This window comes from Onychomys torridus, chromosome 17 (assembly GCF_903995425.1).
Source record: "Onychomys torridus chromosome 17, mOncTor1.1, whole genome shotgun sequence".
Classification (NCBI taxonomy): domain Eukaryota; kingdom Metazoa; phylum Chordata; class Mammalia; order Rodentia; family Cricetidae; genus Onychomys; species Onychomys torridus.
Window position 1 is genome coordinate 7,578,399 of NC_050459.1, and position 23,776 is coordinate 7,602,174.

At 45.4% G+C, this 23,776-nt stretch overlaps 1 protein-coding gene across 4 annotated transcripts in view; it reads left to right on the forward strand.

Annotated features, from left to right (window-relative positions):
* Positions 1–23,776, forward strand: part of Myo16 (myosin XVI) — a 473,339-nt gene that overhangs the window by 359,047 nt on the left and 90,516 nt on the right. For all 4 annotated transcript variants that reach the window (XM_036166675.1, XM_036166674.1, XM_036166671.1 and 1 more), the window contains one exon: positions 17,347–17,449. In XM_036166675.1, coding sequence (XP_036022568.1) covers positions 17,347–17,449 — 103 coding nt within the window. The remainder of the gene's footprint in view (positions 1–17,346; positions 17,450–23,776) is intronic.

A 23,776-nucleotide genomic window follows, 5' to 3' on the forward strand; every position in this document is an offset into this window, starting at 1 on the left:
ACTGTGATGGTCATGACACTAAATATTTAAGTTCCATTCACCAGCACCACCAATCCAAGGAAGCATGGCTGCAAGCTGCCTGCTTTGTTTTGAAGGAACTTCTATGAGGCCATTAGAAGATGAGGAAATGGGATAAGGTAGGAAAACAAAATTACACTTACACTGAGTTGTTTTCATTGATGATGGCCTGCATTTCATTTCAAGTCTGACATTTATTAAGTTACCAAGAAGAGTCTTTTAAAAAGTATCCATTACATAGAAAAACAAATCAATCCATTGAGCTTGTGTTGGGGGTAGGCACACATGTAGAATGATCCTTTTCTAAACTCAACATGCCCTGCTGTCAAAACCAACACCCTTGCAGTAAGTCTGTTCCCACTCTTGAATTAAACATCTCAGAACACAGTAACACACCGCTGCATGTTGACATCTGACCCTTGACCCTGCTTTGGCTAAGACTCCCAATGGAAAGAACACACTTGGATAATATCCCAAATGCATTTATTACTTTTCTCACTGCTGTGTAAAATGCCCCACAAAGACAGCTTAAGGAAACAAGGATTTGCTTTGCTCTCTTGCAGCTGTGTCCACTGTGGCAGGGAAACGGGAAGGTGGGAATAGGAGATATCTGATCACATTGTGTATGGAGTCAGGAGGCAGAGAGGTGAATGCTGGCACTCAGCTCCCTTTCTTCTTCACTCAGCCCTTAGGATAGTGTTGCCCCACTAAGAAATGTCTCCTCATCTTAGTTAAAAATCTCTGGGTGACAGGCTCCCCCGATGTTTGCCTCCAAGAGGATTAAAATCCAGTCTGGTTGACATCAAATTGACCATTGACACTACCTAAGGTCTCTGGCAATAGCTTCTGTGTCCTGTGTCTCATTTTGGGCTCACTGACTTCATGGTGGAGGCTCTATGTTCTCCAAGGATTTGGTGCCTACTTGCTCAGAATGGTTAACTTGCACAGCCTTTGTCAGATTGTTACTTCAGGAATGGGATGATTAAAGTCTTTCCAATTCCAACTTTTTCTTTATTGTAAGAGAAAAGACAAAGAATTTTGCTCTTCCAACTATATGGACAGCTTTTCACAGTCATAAAGATGAGTTAGTCTTCATCTTGATATTCTAGGGGACACACGTTGCAACTTACTTTGTACTTCCCTAATTTCTAAGGCCATTTCACATCTGTCTGTGGGCTTAATCACCATCCATGTGTCTTAGCTGAACTTTTTGTCCCAACATCTTGCCTAATATTGTGTTGGGTTCTTTAACGGGTAAAGTTCTGTGAATTTTCTGATGGTCTGTTTGCATTTGTTCTTTCTTTGTCAAATATTTCCTCCAGCATTGTGTCCTATCTTCAGGGTTGAAGAAAACACTGTTTCCTGTCTCAGTGTTGGAGAAAACACTGTGTGTTGTCTCAGTGTTGGAGAAAATACTGTGTCCTGTCTCAGTGTTGGAGAAAACACTTGTCCTGTCTCTGTTGGAGAAAACACTGTGTCCTGCCTCAGTTGGAGAAAACACTGTTTCCCGTCTCAGTGTTGGAGAAAACACTGTGTACCAATTCTTCTTAAATGTTTGGGAGAATTTGGTCCTGAAGTTGTTCAGGCCTGCAGACTTATCTGGAAGGTCATTCAGTATGGGTTCAGTTTATTTCTCATATTTCAGGCTTTTTCATTTTGGTCATTTTGTGCTATTTGGGTTTTGTCAGCTTGACACGAAAACACCCTGAAAAAAGGTTTTGTGTCTCAACTTCAGTTGAGAAATTGCCTCCATCAGATTGCCTGTAGGCAAGTCTATAGGGGGAAGTGTGTGTGTGTGTGTGTGTGTGTGTGTGTGTGTGTGTGTGTGTGTGTGTGTGTTTCTCCTTACTTTTGAGAACTTCATGTGTTCTTATATTTTGATCATATTCTTTTTCCTCATCCAATTCCTCTCAGGTCCTCCCTGCACCTCCCTACCTATCCAACTTAATGTTTTATTTTTTCCATCTTAGAAAAACAAAAACAAAAAGCACATACACAAAAATGGGAGTCCAATTTGTGTTGGCCAAGTACTCCCGAGCATGGACTCTGCCCTGCAGGTGACAGAGCTAGTATCACTCAAAGAAAACTGACTCACCCTCTATCCGCCCCTGTTAGTTGCAGCTAATAGTTCTACTGCTAACAGTAGCAGTTCTTGGCCTAGGGTAGGACACTTGTGATGACCCCCTGCCTGTAGCTTCCAATTCCAGGGTTGCAGGTAAAAGCCACCATACCTGGGTTTGTGATTTCTAAGGAACTAATCTCTTAGCCACGTTATCATGTGTGTTTGTTACCCAGAAGCCTTCCTTACCATCCTTTTCCTGTTCTAGGGTGTGTGATGTATTTTGTGCCTGATGTGGGGATTGGAGCTTTTAGGGAAGAAGCCTCAACAAGCTGGGTTGGCCAGCATCCCAACACACAGAGGACATTTATTCCAGGTGGCCACACTGGAAAGAGAGTCAAAGTGATCTAGTGACCTCAAGTTCCTTTTCTGGTTGCTAACATGAAGCTTAGTTGAAAACAGAAGAGGGACTGTGTAAAGGGCTGATGCACAAGTATAGTGAAGCCATCCTGGTCAAGGTGTGGGGTGGTTGGTCTTACAGTCCTGTACAGTGTTTGGGGGAGTCCTCACTGGTCGAGGGGACGAGCTGGTTCTCAAGAGACCAAGTAGCCTTGTCCTCTGGTACAGTTGCTGTTATCTTGGATGGCTTTGTTCTGTCTGGGGAGGTTGGGCTCTTTATAGAATCCAAAATGATGGCAAGGCTAGAAAATGAACTATCTATGTGCCTCTGGCATTGAAGCTACACAGACACTCCTTGGGTGTTTAACCTGCCTACATTCAGAAGGAAGGAAGGGAACCAAAGTAGACAGGACAGACACACAGTGAAGACAGAGGTGCCAGGCCCTCATCCTGCCTTTGGGTCCCTGAGAGCCTGAGGGAAGAGTCATTATGCTTCAACCAGTCAGCTTCTAAGTATCAGCATCAATATGGCCTGTTTTACATCTTTGCCCTCTAGCGAGAGTTTCATCCATGTGTGTATTTATTCAGAGAAACAGACCTTGATATTATCTCTATTGTTTCCTGTCAAATAACTGTTCAAAGCCATGTCATTAACCTCTGAGACTTGAGTATCACTTTCCTGCTTCCTGTGGGTTTGTTTAGTTCTGTCTTCCATCATGAGGTGGGCGTCTGGCTAACAATGTTAGTCCTTTCTTATGTTTCAACCTAAGTATTCAACACAGATTCTTACTGTTTGATTAAATAGCACAGAGTTGAGGGTCAGTTCATCATTGCTACAATATCCTGTGACCAGGGTGTAGACACTGGTGTCATTGGAAAACATTCCCAGGAAGCCTCTGCTTCAGGCTCAATCAAGGATCAAGACCAGAGACTGCCGTGTCATGGTGTGGCACTGTCTCACATCACACAGAAAGTCATGTGCTAAGGGCCTATCCATGCTGAGCCCTTTCCTAGAGTGAAGACTTCTCTCCCACGGAAGTGGTAGTCATACAGGCCAGGGCCAGGGACATTGATGTTTTCTTTCCCTGTCAACCTGTAACACACAGATGCAGGCTGGGAAAAGAGTAGGAACCCCAGGCTGCAGCCTGGAGGACAAGAAAAACAGACCTAGAGACAGGATTGGAGGACAAGAAGAACAGACCTGGAGTCGGGATGCCCCTGGAGAGACTGGGTGCCAGAGAAGAATAGAAAGGCACTCAGTGTTTTTCTTTCCTGATGAACTCATGGGCTGACCTTCAAGCTGAGGGTGCTTGAATCTTGTATCGTGTTGCTTACCCTTCCTTTGCTTATTTACTTATTTGTGTAGAGTGTTTGTTAGAGCAGTGCTGCCACAGCAAAACGAGGCCAGAGGTCCAGAGATTTGGCAGAGTCTATGTCCTCTGCGCACATTCCTCCCCAAGAGCTTGGAAGGTGTGTGGTGGTAGGTGACCCTTCATGGACACAACAACACAAGGGCACAGCTGGAGCCAGTAGTTCAGTCTCACCTTCAATTTTAATAGATAATCTTATTAAATTAGCCATTGAAGGTTTATATTTTTCTTCTAGTATTTTTAAGGTATTAATCTTCACTCTCACTTTTTCCCCCAAGAAGAAAATTGGCTGTGCTCATTGACTTCACCTGTCTGTACACAATGTGCCTTTCAGTTCTGTGTGCTTTGAAGATGTTTTATCTCCTTATTTGTTTGAGTATCTTGCTTGTAATGTCTTTGAGGGAAGTTCTTTCTGGCTTCCCTATTCTTGGTTTTTCAGATCTTTGACTTTTGGCATCTTACAAATTCAAAGCAATCTTATTAATAACTGTCTACTATTTTTTCTTCCCCTCTGTACTCTCTTAAAAATTACAGTTTTGTGCATGACATCATGTGCAGCTCTTGTGAGCAGCCCATGTTCTCATCTCCATGTTCTCACTGTGGTCTTCTTGCTTTGGTTGCTTCTTTTGCTAGCGTCCATGACAGTCTTCAAGTGGACTAACCATTTCTGAACTAAAGCAATCTATGCTTTCCTCTAATTTCAGTTTTTAGAGTTTTTGTGGTGATTATTTTCTTTGTGTAGCCAAATAAAACTTATCTGGAGATCAGAGGAAAAAGCCAGCCACTATATTAAACATAGAGGTCAGGCAGTGGTAGCACATGTCTTTAATCCTAGCATTCAGGAGGCAGAGATTCATCCGGATCTCTGTGAGGTCAGAGCCATACCAGAAATAGAGCTAGGCATGGTAGCACACGTCTTTAATCACAATGCTACTTAACCATACAGGACTGGAGGTCTGTACAGATAAACTGGAAGAGATAGAGCTAGGAAAGTGATGTATCTGGGTAGAGAGAGGAAGTGAGATGGCAGGGCACAGAAAGGATGTAGGCGTTGAGTATACAGGAAGTAGCTCTCTCTGGAGGCTGAGGAGTTGGTAAGGTGAGATTGGCTGTGGCTTGTTCTATTCCTCTGATTTGCCAGTTTTAACCCCAATATCTGGCTCTGTGTTTTGTTTTGCTTTTATCAGTAATACCTTTTAAGATTCAACTTGTAAGTTTTCACCAGCTCAAGACAGGCCTTTTATTAATTCTTCATGTTTTAAACATGGTTTCTATTCCTTCCAGTGTCTCCTAACTTGGGAATTTCTTTATCTGTGTCACTATTAGTGGATGACTTTCTCTGAGGTTTCAATGTTTTGGTTTGGTTTGGTTTGGTTTTCTTTTCAGGGATGTGCATTTGGAACAGGCTTTCAGAAGTTAAAATTTTTTTTTCCTGAGGTTGATTCTGCTCTTCTGTTTCTCCAGGTCTTGTGTAATTTAGTCAAGGAAGTATACAGTTAACCTGGGTGTTATTGGAGCTTTTCTTCTTAGCTTTCTGTTAGTTAACTTTTCTAGTCTCTGTGACCAGTATCTGGTAAGGAGCAACTTAAGGCAGAAAGGACTTGTTTGGGTTGTGGTTTCAGGGCACCGCCATCTGGCATGATGGGAAACATGGGGTGGCAGCCCCTCAGCAAGGCTAACATGCGGCTAGGATTCTCATCTCACTGCACTACTCTGCTCTGATTATATACACTAGCTTTTTCTAAACAGATTTATGTCTCTGTATAAAAATTAGCATAGAGCAGCTGGTATCTTATAAGGCGACAATGCTAGACATAGGTTTGGGGTAGGAAGTGGGGGCGAGCACTGGATTTGTTTAAAGTTGCACTGGTTTTAATTAAGTTAAAATTAAGCAGCCCAGACATTGTTCAGGAAGCCAGTGACTGTCAGCCTATTCTTGGAGAAATCTGGGTTGAGGGTTTCAGTCACCAAACGGTCAAAATTGTATCCTTCTATGCAAGGCTCTGAACAGAATCCTGAGCACTCAGAGTCCCTCCCCAAACCTCCCAGCAGAGCGCCTTGTTCATGAATGTGCTGTCTGCTGTGCTCACAATAGAATTTAACAACAGGGAAACTTCCCTTACTTATGACATGACGCTGCTTCCGCCTAAGGTACTCCAAGATGGTAACATACCTTAAGAGATTTCAGAATGTATAAGTAAGTAAAATAGGAAGCTGTGCTTTTATACAAAATTAGTTTGAGAATTTTATACACATATGTAACATGTTTTGAACAAGTCTACCCCATTCCCTCCAGTTCTCACCTAGCACCAACCCCCAGTGCTCTCCCCTCCCAACTTGCTGTGCTTCTACAAACATCCTGGAGTTCACTTAGTCCTGCTGCATGTGCAGTAGTGTAGGACCCTCTCCTGGAGCTTGGTAGCACCTCAGAGCAAGCCATGGCTGTCACTAATCTTTCTTACATAGTACTCTGAAATCTATGCAGTGAAAATTGCCTGCCCCAATTCCCAGATATTTATCAGGTTAGAAATAAAGCTCATGAAGTTAATATTAAAACAAAATGCCTCTGACCTTTGTTACACGCTGTTAGCATTCAATGTCAGAGGCCATGGAAACTGTGTAAAATTGCATACTAGCAGTGATTCATGAGTTTCAAACAGAGGACACTATGAAATAGATGTGTCTTGATTATCCTCACATATAATCAATCTGTCTATCTAACGTTTCAGTTAGGGTTTCTATTGCTATGATAAAATACCATGACCAAAAGTGACTTGAGGAGGAAAGGGTTTATTTCATCTTACACTTATGCATCACGGTCCATCATGGAAGGAAGTCTAGGCAAGGACTCAAGGCAGGAATCTGAGGTAGGAACCAAAGTAGAAGCCGCAGAGAATCACTCCTTACTGGCTTGGCCCCCATGGCTTGGCCAGCCTACTTTATCCTACACCCCAGGACCATCCACAATGAGCTGGGCCCTCCCACATCAATCCTCAATCAAGGAAATGCAGGACAGGCTTGCAGACAAAGCCTTCACATGACACCACAGATATGCTTTTCAGTGTAATTCCCCGATGATGCATTTACCATCCAGAAAATGAGCAATCATAAATAAAATCAAGCAAAGTATAACACTATTGAGACCCCCCCCATCTTCACTTCCCTCTTAAAGGCCTTTTGTTTCTTGTTCTAAATATTACCCCTGGGGTCTCTTAGACCTGAAGGTTAGGAAGTACCTTCATTGCTGTATGCCTTATTGATTAGTGTAAATGCTGTTCCTAAATATGGCTGACACTGCTGTCAGTACAGAAGAGGCAGCCATGAGCATGCTAGAGATGTAGACTTGAAAGACTAATGAACCTCCAGGCAGGGAAGAAGGTAGAAGACAGGAGTCCAATGCCAGGTGTGAGGAGAACAGGGGTGCAGGACTTGATGGTTTTGAGAAGCCCTGGGGAGATCTCCCTTGTGCTACCCATGGGCATCCGGAGTGTCAGCATGAAGTATGGGAAGTGATTGTCATGTTCCCATGCATGAGTTAAGTCCTGAGTTTATACATGGCTGCTTCAGCCTTGAGAGAGGAAAGACGGAGGACAGATGCAGATACTGAAGCGCACTGACCCAGCTGGGATACGGACTGTCCCCTAAAGGCTCATCTGTTGAATACTTGGTCCCCAGCTAGTGACAAAATTCGGACATGATCTGGACATGTGAGGAGGCGGGACTTAGCTAGAGGAAGTAGGTCACTGGAGAATGTCCTTGTGGGCTTTATCTTGCCCTGACCCCTTTCTGGATCCCTTCTCACTGTTTCTTGGCTGTCCCTGTGTGAAGAACCTTCTCTACCACACACCTCTGCTGCCATGATATTCTGCCCAAGCCTATGGGGCCAAGCAACCATAAACTGAACCTCTGAAGCCCTGCATAAAACTGTGTCTTTGTCCTGTAAGTTGTTCTGGCCAAGTATCTTGTCTCAGGGTTAAGAAACCTGGCTAACATGAACGTGTACCTCTAGTAGGAAAAAAAGGAGGATGGTACCTATAAGAGTAAAGAATTTATGAGGTAGAGAAGAGGGGAAAATTCAGAATGGGAAGGTAATCCACAAGAAGACATAGGTAACAGAAACATCAGGTTTTCTGGAAGCAGAATAGTGTGATGGGAGACCCAGAAATGCTGTAACTACTTTGACTTAAGAAAGCTCTTTGCTCTGTAGACCTGGGGTGTTTTGATGAAAGGTTGTGTGCACAAAACAGAGAAGGTTGCCTGCAGAAGTTGGAGGCTGTTCTGACAGGACAACCTGAATGCTATCTGACCATCCTGTCCCTTGTTGGGTCCCTATGACCACAGGCTATTCTGCTAGGGTGGGATTTTAACTGGACAGACTCATGATTGACACAGGAATGGATTAGGAGTACATCTCACCATTTCTGTAATGAGGAAATGCACAAGAAGTCTAGGCTAGTTCAAATGAAACTGTAACTTATAAAGGTTTTTATTTGCTGGTGAGAGAATGTATTGGCCCTGCCCAGGGAGGATGTCACCTGCATTGCTGTGGACAGGGCTTACTTGTGGTATTCCACATCTCAAGTTCTCTGCAAAAGAACTATGGAAGGACCTAGTCAAATGCACTTGAACTCACACCTTCCCAGGACTTGTTAACGACCAGAGGGCCTACTGGAGCCCCTGCTTTCAGCTGTAAGGGCTCCTGAGTAGCTAGCTTTTGTCCACTGTTGTTTGTAACCCCAACAAGTAGTACTCTTGAGGAGTAATCATTGGAAGAAATAATGCAAGAACAGCAGAAACTGGGAGAAGCTTTTACACTTGACTAAGAGGTGAGATATGTTAATGAGCATCCAAAGACCTTTTATATATTAATTCCTCCCATGCCATAGGTAGTGTCAATTTTTAGCATTTTTTTTTTATTAAGACTTCCATTTAGGGCTGGGAAGATAGCTCAACCAGTATAAGGTACTTGTCTTCCAAGCATAGGGACCTGAGTTCCCTCCCCAGAACTGAGCTGGGCATGATAGCAATCCCAGCACTGGGGAGGTACAAACAGGAGGGCCTGGGGCTTGCTGGTCAGGCAGGTGAATCTATTTGTAGAGTTGGGCCAGTGAAAGACCCTGTCACAGATGAAAAGCAAGTAGATGACTCTTTGGTTGTCCTCTGGTCTTTATTCACATGTGTACATGTGCTGTACATGTCTGCATGTAAGAGCTGCACCCTCACAAACACACATATACACAAAACCTTCCCTCCGGATACTTGAGCCTATCTATGAATAATGATATCGCTACATTCCTAAGGTATTTAAAATGTCACTCAGCTTTTGTCCCTTAGACCTTTCTTTCTGGCCAGTATTTACAAACCATAAAAATAAATTACCAAATGTTATATGACAATTCATTACGCAGTTTTCTCTCCAAGCATAAGCATCCTGGGTTCAAATTCTTAATATAGCTGAAAAAATCTCTCACTATTGCTGATTGAGACAAAAGTAATCAATTGGTAGTTGAATAGTCCTACAGTTTACATTAATATTGTTATTATATTGTCTTTAATGAGAATTGTCTTTTAGGATATCAAGATTCAGTTTCCCTAGTACTTAATGCCTCATGGATAAATGCTGATATATTTTTTTAGTGCCTGTCCTCCTGTCCTGGATCTTGCCCTATAGACCAGGCTGGCCTCAAACTCACAAAGATCCACCTACTTCTGCCTCACGAGTGCTGGGGCTAAAGATGTGCACCACTGCCGCCCAGCTTGCTGCATGCTTTTTAAAATCAATACTTTCCATAAGGAGCCCAGTCAAGTTCACTAGCAGAAGCCCCAGTCTTAATTCAGCCCTGACACACAGTGTGGTTGTCCAAGTGAAGAAGGTCTGTTCCTCTTGAAATAGAACAATCTGATCTCCACGCAAGCCTTGCTCTGTAGAAAACTGTCATTCCATCCTGAGCCTCTTAATGGCCTCCTAACTGAGCATGAGAGCACTAGCCATACATTTCTTTAAATTTCTGCAGTGGCCACAGAACTTTACAAACTGTCTCCTCTGTAGGGGGAAAAAAACAACAGAATAACAAACACCCTGGTAAGTCAATGTACCTGTGTGAGCTTCCTGTTCCTGCCCAGAAACAGGTCAGAGTGGCCCTGGTGAATATTAGATTAAGGAGCAAATTGCCTTAGGAATGGGGTAATTGCATCTAAACTGCACAGCTTCAAGAGGTTCCTCATTTGGGCTTAAACAAGAGAACATCTGTTCTTTTCAGCTCAACTAGACAGGCTGTTCCTGTACCTGATACATACACGCTATGGCTCAGGCAGAAAATCACAAAATGCACAGAGGATGAAGAAATAAAGCCATCAAATTGAGTGCACAGAGCTGGCTGTGCTCAGTGTCCTCTGCAAAGCACGGCTGTCTCCAAGGTAGCAGGATCGACTTCTGCAAAGACCATGATTCCAGCTCCATCCTGTAATTGGCATCCAGAGAGAGGCATGCTTTAGACACTCCCTATGCAAGAAGGCCAGAGGGGTGGGTGGGGCATAAGTACTCTGGGGCTACCTCAGTCGCAGGGGCTAACCTGGCTGAAAGAAACCTTTCCTGTTGCAAGGCTGCTCCAGAAATGACCTTAGTGACACACCTCCTCTAGTGCCATTTCGTCATTTCCTTCCTTCTTTATTTCTATTTATTTATTTTTTATATTTTAGTTTTCTTTATCAGTGGACTTGTAGGAATTGGTTCTCCCCTTCCTCTATGTGAGTCCAGAGGATTGAACTCAGGTCTTCAGGCTTGGCCTCAAGTGGCTTTACCCTCTGAGGCATCTAGCCTGTCCTTCATTCATTTCCAGAATGCATCAAATGTTGTTGTATCACACAACCAAGACAAAGGAGTGATACCAGCATCAACTCAGAGCTTAAGAACGTCGTCATGGAAACTATGGCAGATGGTCCAAAGCTGTTCACTGTGTGCATAAGGGCATTTCCTATCCCAGCTTCTGAAATATAACAGCATTATTCTTCACTATTCAGCTCCCATGTATGCAGTGTGAGAGACCCTGGGTTTGATTCCATGATGTCCATGAAAACATGGGGTAGAGTTAAAGTTGTGTGTCCAAGCATCTTGCCCTACCATGGGGTTCAGAACAACATTCAGTGGGCATAATGACCAGAATGAATGTGGCTGTGTGTAGCCCGTGGCCAGTCATACACATCATCTTCTCATGCCACACTTGTGTGCATACTACCTGACAGTACCTGGGCAAAGGTGCCCATAGAAGAGAACGTGACACTCCCTGTGGTACACACACTGAAGGGAGGTGCAGAACATTCTGGCCCAGTGCAAGCCTTCTGCAATTCCACAGTGTCTTCCAACCCCCTGGGCTTCTGACAGCTGGGTGTGAGTGGAGCCAAACCTCTTCCCAGATGTTGTGCTTTGTTCTTAACAGATAAATGCCTAACCTATGTGACCAGGTGGACACTTAGTGGTAAGAACAGTCCCTGCCACAGCAGGGTGAGGAAAGTCAATGGCTTTGATCTCTTGCTTGGACTTTGAGGGAAACGCGTGGAGGTATGGAGTGTGCCCTTGCCCTTCTCTGCCACGTTAGTAGTCCTCATTTATACATTATCCCTTACATCAGTTGTCTTTATCCTTCCAAGAACAAAGCTGAAAGGTGTAAGATCTTCCTTCTGCCTACCTCCCAGCTAAGCAGGATCTATATTTAGTGAAGGATCCCACCACTCATTCAGTTAGTGGTTCTGATGAAACCTGGCTCTTGATGTTACGTTGCCTTCCTAAATGTATCCTCGGATTGTGAAGACCCGTGGGAGAATCCGAGATGATTTCCAATCACCTGAGAGTCTTCCTGGACTTTATAGCCACCCTGTCAATCTTCCTCAATCCAGCCTTCTCTTCCTCCCTGCTCCTTGGCAAGTCCAGGGAATATTGTAGAGGGCGGAGAAGCTCCTACCTGTGCCAGTCTCCCAGGCCACGCCACACACAGGGTGGCTGGGGACAGTATCAGAAGCTAGCTCTTCTCTCACTTGCTCCTCGACACAAATGACCATTTCCCCAGGAACATCTTATTCCAAAGCACCTACAGGCAGGGCCTGTGTCTGGGGAGCCCGTTCACACATTCCATGGCTTCTGCTTGAACCCCACTGTCAGATGCTCACGAGCCAGAAAGTACATGGGAAAGACATCCACAGGAAGAAAACAATGTGTCCTTGCTTCTACCCGAGGATGCCATTAGCTTCTAAGGTGGAAGGAGAGGGATTGTCACTTCCTGACAGATTTCCTTCCTCTTCCTGATAGAGCCCTGCACTCTACAGGGCCAGCTTGGGTAGGATTCAGATAGATCCCAATCAAGGTAAACATGAACTCACAGCCAGGCACTCCAGGAGTCTCTCAGGCAGTGTGAACTTTATCTCTGCTGACCTTCCTGTAAATATGAGAAGGCGTGTAGGGCCCCAGGATGAGAGGAGACTCAGAACTTCTGCCACTAGCTACAAAATGAGGCCACAGGAAGCACAGGGTAAAAAGGAGGACACAAGAGAACTGATTCATCTGGATGCAGAAAGCCCTGTGTGGGTGTCAGGATGCAGTGAGCAAACCAGGCTGAACCTGGCAGGCGGAGGGGTCACTGCTCAGAAGTGAAGGGAGGGAGAGGTTGACCAAGCACATTCCATGTGAGAGACACTTCCACAGCCTGATCTGTGTTTTCACATCCTTGGCCTTGCACAAAAACAACAGATGCCCACCTCGACTCTCGATTTGACCCCCACTCCCCAGGCAGTGATAGTCAAGCCCACTTAGGCTCCTTCCCATCCTCCTCTTCCATGTTTTCATGGTTCCTGGCAAGTCTGTTGCTAGGCAGCTGTGTTCAGCCCTGAGACTGCTGGAAAGAAGCTAGAAAATCTCCCTCACACCTGTGCAGTGTTTACCGTTCGCAAGAACACAGAGCAAAGCCAACATCCGGGGGAGTCTGCAGAGGGAGCCAAACGCAGCCTTCTTCAACCAGAACCAGACAGCCATGTTGGGACACCTAGGGTGTGTGAAGTGGCCATGCTGTGACCTTGGGGAAGTCCTCCATGGAATGGACTCTAGCACTTCTAAAAGGCAGATATAGAAAAATGTGTGGAATGTAGACAATGAGGGTTTCCAGGAATGTCAGGTATCTATAAGCTGTGTTAATTTTCCTTGCCTTTGCAAAATAGAATGCCCCAAACTTTCAGCTCTGTGTAGTCCACAGGCTTTTGTGCTTTCTTTGTATCAGGGCATTTAGAGCTCCATCCTCCACCTTCCCCAGCTTGCCCTTAACCCTCCGCTCCCCACAGCCTGTTCTCCACAGTGACATGTTTTAATGGCTGCAGTGTTCAGCACTGCACACCATGGTCCAGACTCCACCTTGCTTTCTTTTCCCTGGGGCATCCGTTATGCTCTGTGGCTGTGATGAGTGCTGAGACAAAATGCAGATTGGGGAGGAAGGGGTTTATTTCAGTTGACCTATCTGTCATCTACCATCAGAGGTAGGGTGGGAAGCCGGAAGCAGGAACTGATGCAGAGGCCATGGAAGATCACTGCTCAAGAAACCTCAGGACCATCTACCAGGGATAGCACAACCCACAGCAGGCTGATCCCTCCCATATCAACCACTAATTGGAAAAATGTTCCACTCACTTGCCTCCAGGGAACCAGTTGAGGTACACTTTTCTCAGGTGACCCTAACTTGTGTCAAGTGGACGAACAGCTAAGGTACACGTTTTCTTCTCCCTCCCCTGTGGTGCCTGCCTGCCAGTCTTCCAGTAAGTTCTAAGGACAGTCTCCTTTATCATGTCTGATCCTCAGGGGCTGGGGGTGAAGAAGGAACTAGTGTTTTCCAAACATTTCCTGGTTTATAATGACCATAAAGAGATGCATTTAATAAGCTCTTGAAATAAAAAAAAAATAAAGTAAAAAAACCACTTCTTTTCTGAAACACAATCTTCATCCAGGAAAGCCATGCTTTACAGTTGAGTACAGACAGAGAAAGCAGATCACTACCCCACCACACTGCTGATCTAGACATTTCCTGGCAGGATAGCTTGCTCATAATAGATGCTCAATAAATATTTATTGAGATAATTAAAATTTTAAGGGGTTTCAGGAGCCAAAAAAAAATTGGAACTTTCACTTTTACAACAGAGCTTTCTTTGAGAGTAAAAGGAAAAGTCAATATTCAACAAACAGAAACAAGTTCACAGGAACTCTTGGGGGTGAGAAAAGATAGCTTAATTTACTTAGCTTGTATTTTCCTAAGAAAACAATTCTGCTACCTCCTCACTGCCTTTGAAAGTTGTTATTTTAAAACCTCTACATTAATCCCAGGGAAAACACAAATCCCCAACTCTATGAAAGAGGATTTCAGAGTTGTCCTTTAAACTAAAAGGAGCATTGACCTGCATGGAAGAAGTACTTGCCTGTGTCCTCCCTTCCTGGGGCCCTTCCTAGGACCTACTGGAATTGGCTTTTCTCTGTGTCCTTTGCTTCAACTTCTTAAAATACAGAGACCTCACAGTGAGCCCACTGTGGTGTGGCTTTTTCACCTGGGACTCTGGATGGCATTGGGTTTCTGTTGGTTTTATTCCATCACACTCATGGTGCTGAGAGCTGAAGAGAGATTTGTGCTGGGTTCCTGGACGTGGAGATGGCTCAAAGTTCCCCTGTGAGAGATGTTCTCGGGAGCCATGAAACCCACCCTTACTATAGATGGGCAGAGTAAGAAGTGCACATCCAAAAGGAAAGAAGGTAGGGCAGACAGAGGGCCGAGAGGGCAGAGAGACACACTGTACATGAAAAAAGGGATGCATGGGGCCTCCAGCACATCTTCAGATGTGAGACTCGTGGAGGCACTGAATACCGAGCAGTATATACTGAATACTGTAGCAGAAGTGACTCAGTTTACAAAATGGCCATTCCTGCCCTGCTCCATCTTCAGAAGGTTATGACAGTGGAGGAACCAGCCACAGATAACCACCTGGCAACAGGGAGTTTCTGAACATTCACAGACAACTGTCCGTGTCTCTGGCTACACCCTGCCTGGAACTCCCCTTCCATGCTCAGTTACACGGTCTCGCCAATGTTATTTTCCTGTGAGTCTCATCCACTGAACTGACTGGACTTCCCAGTCTCCCCCATCTCCACCCAGGTCGCCACCATATGCCAGTTTCTTGGCCTCATCTCTGCTCAAATTCCGCTCCGTCACAGCCTGCTGATGCGTGCAGGGCCAGATGTGGTGGCTCCTTTTGCATGTCCCTTGCTCACAGACTCCATCAAAACCAAGTCCTACTGGTTACCTGTAGGCCACTCTATCCTTACCTGCTGTGTCCTCCTTTTAAATTCCTCTCAGTGAGCCTGGTTCGCCGGGTACTTTCTGACAACCTCTTTGGCCTCCTCCATGTTCCTGGTAGAGGGCTGTAGATGTCCACCCTCTTCTTCCTTTTTATAATTGTTCATAGATTAATTGAGCCTGAATGAGGGGACTTGGTACCACAATTCTAAATATAAAGTAAAGTCACCATAGCCGCCCCCCCCCCCCAGTCCCAGACCAGGGAGATGAGAAGAGCAGGCTAGCGAGGAAGTTGTCTCTTATTTATAGCCAGTTGACTTCCAGAGAGCACATGGGAGCTTGCACATAGGGCCTACAGGAGATGGAGGTGACCTGCCTGGGAACCACAGTGCAGAGGTATGGATGCTGTTTCTGTCTGATGGTACCTGTGCTCTGGACCAATGACAGCTGTAGGTACCCTGACTGCCTCAGGAAGATATGTCTGACTCATTGGAAACACGTGACCATGCCTTCTATTCAAGAGACACCATCATAAGAGACACCCAAGCTGCACAATGTACAACTTTTTAAATCACAAGAGGAGAGCAATCCTCACCTCACTGTCTCAGATGACGTCTTTGTCTTTTCTGCTGAAATGTCAGGATTATTTCATTTTGAGTGTCAGAAGAACAATTGAAAGAGATAAGAGCAGCAAGTGCAAGAGTGTTCATTTTGACTTGTTAACACCAAGTTCAGACACTTGAATTATGTCAATTATATTCTTGGTTACAATGAACCAAGTTCCAAAATGGAACGAGGGGATTATCAGTGGGACTAAAAAGATACTTTGAGTTATCTCATTTCACTGTGTCTACCTGGACTTTCCTGGGGCATCAATTGATCGACATTTAATACAGATTCTGCTTTGCTGGCAAAAGGGCCCCAATCACCCATAGGTCAGCAGACCAAGGACCCTTCTCCCACCCACATGCTCCTCTCATGACAGTTGCTATTGAGCTTCTGTGGCCCATGGTCTCTCTCTGCTGCTCTGGGATTGTCTGGATCTGGCTTCTAGGTCTCAGCTGCACTTTAGCAATGTCAGGGGAGAGGCTGGCCCTGAAGTCAGGTGACCCTGGTTTCCCTCCATCTCAGCCACCCATGGATCACCACTTCTCTACAGCTCTTTGCTGGGGCTGTACACCAGGTGCGCTGCAGAACTTCCTTCTCAAGTAATCCAGGCTACACATCCAACATGGAGGTGTGGGCTGGGTCATGCCACCATGAAACGGAGTGGGCTAAGGGGGTGAAAAGCTTATTGTAGCAGATGTCAATTTTTCTGCAGCATGTTTTAGATGGAACACTGAAGTATTGTACGAAAATTAACTAAACATATATGATTTGAATGTCTGTATTGAACTCCCATGACCTTGCTGAGCCATTCAGCGTAAGACTCGTGAAGGCTGAGTGCAGTGTGATGCAGGTGTAGGGCTCCCTGGGCATTTCTTCTGTTACTCCACACCATCCCCCCCCTTCCTTCGGTGACATTTTACTAATGTGTCCAATTAAATCGAGTAAGTACAAAGTGTTTAGATAAGTTTCAATGGCCAATATAATTTTGAAGTGTTCGGAAAATCTGTAGGAAACCACACCATTGCTGTGAGTCTGAAGTAGGGAGTGGAGCTCAAATATCCAGAGATAATTTCTAAAAATAGGAATGTCCAGTGGGGATTTAAAATGCTCGATACCTCGTGTATGGTGAGGCGGCTGGTTTCTCTCCCTTGAAGTAAGAATCGCCACTGTTTTAATATTTCTTTACTGCAAACTAAATTTATCCTCAAGTGGTAGTTTCAAAGATGCTTGGATTTCTTAAAGGGTGGTTTCTTTTCACAGGGCCAAGCCAAATATTTAAATGGCAACCAATAGATTAGTTTTTACCCTCTTCCAATTTTGTATGAATAAAGGGTTTGTGGCATCATGTGCCGGTGCCACTTATAAACTGAGAGACAATATAGCTGACTCATTTTAAGGATAGTTTTCTCTGTAGAAGACATAGGTTGTTCACCCTTGGCTGGCATGTGCCTTGTGGATAAGATATTTGGGGGTTTCCAGATAAAATAAGAGAATCACAGACATGGTGTGATCAGTCAGCCCTGGTGAGTCTGACCATCTGTTAATAGTCATTTTTCTTGTGCTTGTTCCCTGACAGATACGAGGCACTGGCTTCTGTTCTTCTGGGCGAGAAGAAGGGTCAGCCTGCTGAGGAGAGGTGTCGGCTTGTTCTCCAGAGGTGTAAATTACAAGGCTGGCAGGTTGGTGGCCTACAGACTACAAAAACAGAAGGCGAGGGTTTTAAAGGCGTGAGTCATGGCAGTAGCCACCAGCCTTCCTGGCAAAAACAAATTCCCTTGGTATGTTTGGCAAGGCCCAGCACTCAGTGTGTTGGCTGGAAACGTGTCACTCTGTATGATTTATGGGTTTTAGTACCACAGAGGCCATGTGAGAGGCAACTCGCTCTTCCAGCCACACAGAGAAGTGACTGAGCTCAGGTCACTTTGCTGGACTCCTACCTGTTCACGGACACTTTGTAGCCATATTAGTCACGGGCTCCGCTCTGTGACAGCATACCCGAGGTAGACAAAGGATAAAGAGGAAAGGTTTCCTTGAGCTCACAGCTCCAGCTCACGGTCCATTGGTGCTGTTGTGTTTGGGCTCCTGGCAGACTGAACATCACACCACAGTGTACATACATGAACAGAGATGTTCAGATCATGGCATGGAGGAAGGAGACGGGAAGAAAGGGAGGGGAGAGAAGAGCTGTTCACCTAAAGACATTCAGGAGGAAGAGGCAGGAGAGGAAGAAAAGAGAGGGAGACCCGAGGTCCCAGTGTCATCTACTTCCAAGGCAGACCCCCAATGACCTAGGGTTCAGCTTTCAATGGACCACCACCTCTTCATAGCCACAGGCTAGAAACCTAGCCTTCCACATTTGAACATTTAGGAGACATACTCCAGAACCAAACTCCCCTTATGGAGCAGAATTGAGAAAACCCAGAGAGTAAGGAAATAATGTCGAGAAAACCAGGATCTTTGACTTAGACCTGGGCTTGCAAGGCTGGAGAAGCTTTTGTGGACCCTTTCTCCGATTTCTCTGTGCTGTGTTTCTCACCTGCCACACAGTGAAGGTGTCGCGCTCTCTGGGCATTCCCGTGTGGATGAGCTTTGAGTCTCAGAGTGTCTCACTGTTGTCTGTGTTGCACATGAACTGGAGCTCAGGAGCCCATGGCAGCTATCACAAAGCTGGGACAGGGACACAATAACATAAGGCAAGCTATCCCAGGGTGTCTCCACTAGAAACGGAACGGACCTTAAATGGTAACAGGAGCATCCTTGGTTACCTTTAGGAAGAAGGGGTGAATGGAGGAAAATGAAGTCCTGGGCACTTCGAACTCCCTGGGGGCACAGGTGGCACAGAGGATGGTGAGGGGGACTTTGGTGAGGCATACGTTATTGGAAAATGACCACAGCCTTCGGGTTTAAAAGTGGATCATTTATCTCTGCATAGAAGTGCATGATCATTGATCAGGGTGAAACACGGTAACACTGGTTCAAACGTGGAAGGAGCAGATGGCTCCACATATCGGAATGTGTCTGAGAACGGCACAACCTTCATGGAACATCAGCAAAAGGGGCCTGACAGAGGTACACTTACCTATGACCCAGAACAAAGGGCTCGGGCACCAGGAAGTCATGATTTCACCCTCTGCACCACCCAGGCTCTTCCTTTGTCTTCTTCCTTCCTTTCCTTCTTATTTCATCTTGATGGAAGTTGGACTTTAAGTCACAGTCTGAGGGAGGACGCTTACTCACACTGGGTTGTCATGGTTGCACATCAGTGCTGAGATTGGATTTTAAAAGGAAGGAATTACTAACCAAGAGTGATGTCAACTCCCGGTCCTGGAGCCTAAGACATCGACGTGGGCTCCACAGAGAATATGGTTTAGTGAGATCGGAGGGAGTTGAGGTCATTTCCGCTTCATGATTGCTGGGATTTTTAAATAGGTAATTGTAGAGTAGTGGTTTAAGAATATCGTGATGTAAAAGGTTTCAGGGTGTGTAATTTTCCTCTAAAGAACACTCACTGGTGTGTGTGTGTGTGTGTGTGTGTGTGTGTGTGTGTGTGTGTGTGTGTTGAGACACCATGAGAATCTAAAATACTTCTCCCAGTCGGGAAATGAGCATCAGGCAGGAATCCCAATGTATAGGATGGTATCCATCACAGGACAAGGCTGGGATGAGCATAGATGTGCACAGGCAGGCATCAGTCTTTCCAGCTCTGTGTCCTGGATAGGATACTTGAGACAGTAGCTGAGGATGGTGTTACATTGAAACATACACTGGTACCTTAAAACACAATCAAATGTATTTTAATAGAGAAGAGTTTTCATTTCATTACACAAGTCTATTTTCTCCTCACTTAAAAGAGACTTATTTGTTTTTGTTGTATGTGTATTTGTGAGTACCTGCATGTATGTGCACCACGTGCACGTCTGATACCAGCAGACGCCGGATTCAGACACTGGATCTCCTGAGAACAGAATTACAGAGTTGGGAGCCACCCTGTGGGTGTTGGAGCCCAAACCCGGATCCTCTGTGAGAGCGGCCACCATTCTTAACTGGTGAGCCACTCACCAGGCCCTCCTGATCTGTTCTCCCCACACAAGGAAGCTGAAAAATTCAAAGGGGAGGGACAAGGGAGGGGTGATTTTCCCCAAGTGTGTCTGCTCACGGGTTCGGGGTTCTCAGTGAGAGAAGACCGGTTTTCTTCGACTTTGTCAAGGTTGGATCATTTAGATCTTTCATGCTGTAAGATGAATCTTTGTCTTCACAGAAACAATGCTTGTAGCACGACTCTTAAAATGTTCTTATTAATAAAATCAAACCCGAGGCCAGGTATTGGGGTGAACGCTGCAAGATCAGAGAAGCAGAACAAGCCACAGCTTCCTCACCTCGCCAGTTCCTCAGCTGGTCTTCTTTCCTCAGACTGCAAGCTTCTGAGTCCTCATCCAAATCGATCTCAGCTGAACTGTGCTGCTCCAAAGCCTAAAAGCTTAACCAGCCAAATGCTTAACTAGCTCTGGTCTTCATGCCTTATATATCTTTCCCTTTCTGCCCCCACTCCCTGGGATTAAAGGCTCGCTTTCTGGGATTAAAGGCGTGTATCTCCATGCTGGCTGTATCCTTGAACTCACAGAGATCCGCCTAGCTCTGCCTCCCAAGTGCTGGGATTAAAGGCGTGCACCACCACTGCCCAGCTTCTTCTATGGCTTGCTCTGACCCATTTTCTAGCCACCATTTCTGGCTCTGTTCTAGTGGCTGTCTATTCTCTGACCCCAGATAAATTTATTAGGGTGCACAATATTGTGAGGAATACAATACCACCACAAATGCTTATTCTCGTATTTCACTTTTAAGTTAAACAGAAAACAATTTGTGTTAAGAACTCAAGTGTTCCGATATGGAGATTCAGAGTCCTCTGTTTCAAAAGCAAAGTGTTTGTTTGAAATGTGCTGTGACAAAAAGGTCTGCCTTTGATTCTATTCTGGGTTGTGAATCAGTTCAGAACCTCAAGGGTCTGCTTGATGCAAGTGCCAGAGACAGCAATGGCCGCTTCAGGCACCTGGAGCACAGTTCCCACACTGCCGCAGCACAGTGTGTTTTATTAAGCAGTTGACACTCAGCATTGGCCCCTGACTGGTTAACGTTAAATCAGTGGTTGTTTCCCACATCTTTAAAAGGAACACTCGCAGGCAGAAGAGACTTATGTGGAAGGTGTTAGCTCGGAGATCACCTCTCTTTACTGAAAGATCACTTCTCAATGTGTGTCTAAGAACATATGCCACTTCTTTCTGGGTGCCTGCACAGGCCAGGAGAAGTGTCAGCCCCTAGGACTAGGGCTATTGGCCGTTTTCAGTCACCTGATGTGGATGATGGGAAACAAACGTTTACGTCCCAGGCAAGAGTCCGCAGTGCCCTTAACCACAGAGCCATCCCTCCAGCCCCTAAAACTTTATTCTTGTATCGTCAGTTGGATGAGTCTTGAGGATCTTGTGGGTTTTGTCAGTCCTCCTTAACTTGGGTCAGTTAACCTTAACTTGACCTGGCAAGGTCAGTCTTGCATCCTCAGAGTGGGACTCCAGCCATCAGGCTCCCACCTCTTGCTTGCTACAGAAGCTCATGAGCACCAGAGCCACCTCCTAATTGGAGGCACCCAGTTTTGGGAGCTGTTCGGTTTGTTTGTTGAGATGACAATGAAGGAAGTAGAGGATGTTAGAGTGAGGAAGGATGGGGGAGGTCGTACAGAGAGGTAGGAAGGGACAGACACATGGTTTGTTCCTGGAGTGTCACTGGGTTAGGGTCAGTATGTGAGGAATTGGGGGTCAATAGCCACTGCTTTCATGTGCATGTGGGGAGGCACCTACTCAGCACTTTCCCCCACTTGATTGACTTTGAGCCTAATAACAGCTCCGTGGAAAAAGAGAAAAGTAGCCACAGTGCAGATGTGAGGGCGCTGAGCCCCCAGAGAGCTGGACTCCAGATCAGCAGACTGGCTGAGACAGTGGGTCCAGTTTGCCTCGTTGGAAGGCAGCTCTGCTGAGGCCAACCTGGATTCTGTCTCAGCCTTGTTCCTGCTTCAGCATTTAGCTTGATCTCCGCCTTTCATGATAGCTGTCTGGAGTTGTTTTGTTCAGGGTTCAGAACTCGAAAGGGACAGATTGTGCTTAATTACGGAGCTTTGATCTCGGGCACTTCCAATATTCCTGTATCAGTGAGCAGTCTGCCCTTTGCAGCTGGTGTCTTTTCTGTGCTTATAATTCACTGAGCCAATGAGGGAAAACCTAGTACCACTGCCCATTGCAGGCTGGCTCTGAAGGAGTCCTCCTTGCCCAGACCACTACCCCTGCAGTACCACCCTGCTGTCACCCAAGCTTTGCAGCTGGATCGAGAATCACGTTTCTGTGAATAGGAAACCATCAGCAATACATTCCGGGTACTTTTTACATAGACACACAAGAATTATGAATTGTCAAATTGGATCACACTGAAAACTGGTCAACGTGATTCAGGAAGCTGTCTTGGAGGAAAGGCAAGTGGGCTTTTGCTCTGTCTGTGCTGATAAGGAACATATTGACCCATCCAGTCTCTGATGAAAATGACCATACCAAGTATAGGAACAGACTATTATACATTAAGGCTAAATCATTTTGAGAATCTGTGTAAAAGCTGCAGGTCACAAAGTGTTCCTCCAGAGGGTTTGGTTTTCCAGCCTGTACTTCCCATTGTGTCTCGTTCACACGTTTCTCCCCTTGCTGCACCAGAAGGACTCTAGCTTTTTTTTCACAGTGTGAACTGGTAAGTGCAGGTTCTGGCAAACTCCCCCATGATGCTGTCCTCTGAATACGCAGAATCCCTGCCCTTACATAATGTGGCTTTATTTCAAAGAAAGGGGAAGAGAATCAGGACAGAGTGGGAGGGAACCTTCTTGTTGGTGGTTTCCTGTTCATGTTTAACACAGAAAAGCGTGTTTAAAAACCACAGAGAACTGTTGGGCTGAGAGATGGCTCAGCAGTGAAGAGTCCTTGCTGCTCTTCCAAAGGACCTGTTTAATTCCACACACCCACACAGTGGCTCACAACCATCTCTAGGTCCATTTTCAGAGGATCCAATGCCTTCTTCTCATCCCTGTGGGCAGCAGACACACAGACAGGCAACATGCTATAAACATAAAATAAATAATAAAGTCAAATATGTGTATATGAGTTTTTATATACATATATGCACACACATACACTATTGCTGCTCTTGCAGAAGACTCAAGTTTGGCTCCTAGCACCCACTTCCGGCATCACACAATTTCCTCTAATTCCAGCTCCAGGGCCTCTGACACCCCCCTTCTGGCTTCTATGGGCATTGCACATGTGTGGTGCACCATACATGCATGCATATATACACTCAGACATAAACATCCATATAAAATGATAAATTACTCCTAAAGTGTGTGTGTGTGTGTGTGTGTGTGTGTGTGTGTGTGTGAAACTACTCAGAGCTCAGAGATGCACCCTTATTTGCAAGACAGAATTGGAGTACTAGTGTCTTTGCTAAGAGGAGTGGAAGTTACCAGAAATGGCCTGATAGAATCTTCATGACTGTCTCCATAATGTTGCTTTCCTCCTCTCACTGGCTATCAACCAAGAGTGCATGAATTACTTCCTTTGTGTGTGGGGTAAACCCAAGTGGATTAATTAAGTTGTGGTTTAAATGAGTCACGGAGCCATCTACAGTTTATAATATTATTGTTGTTACTATTTCTCTCACATCCACTTGTCATCCAGAGTTACTGTGGGAAAGGAAAATATGATGTGACCTGTCTCCAGCTGCGCACCTCTGGACAGATGCCCCATCAGCAGACATTAGGCCCCTCTGGGATATTCTTATTTTACTTGGTCTTTCATTTCTGTGAAGTGAAAAACCTCTGAAACTAATTCTCAGTGGAAAGATAAGTGCTATAATCCGCTTTTCACACGTTCCATATGCATCAACTGGCTGCAGGGAGCTTTCTTCTGTGTGGTTACTGGAAT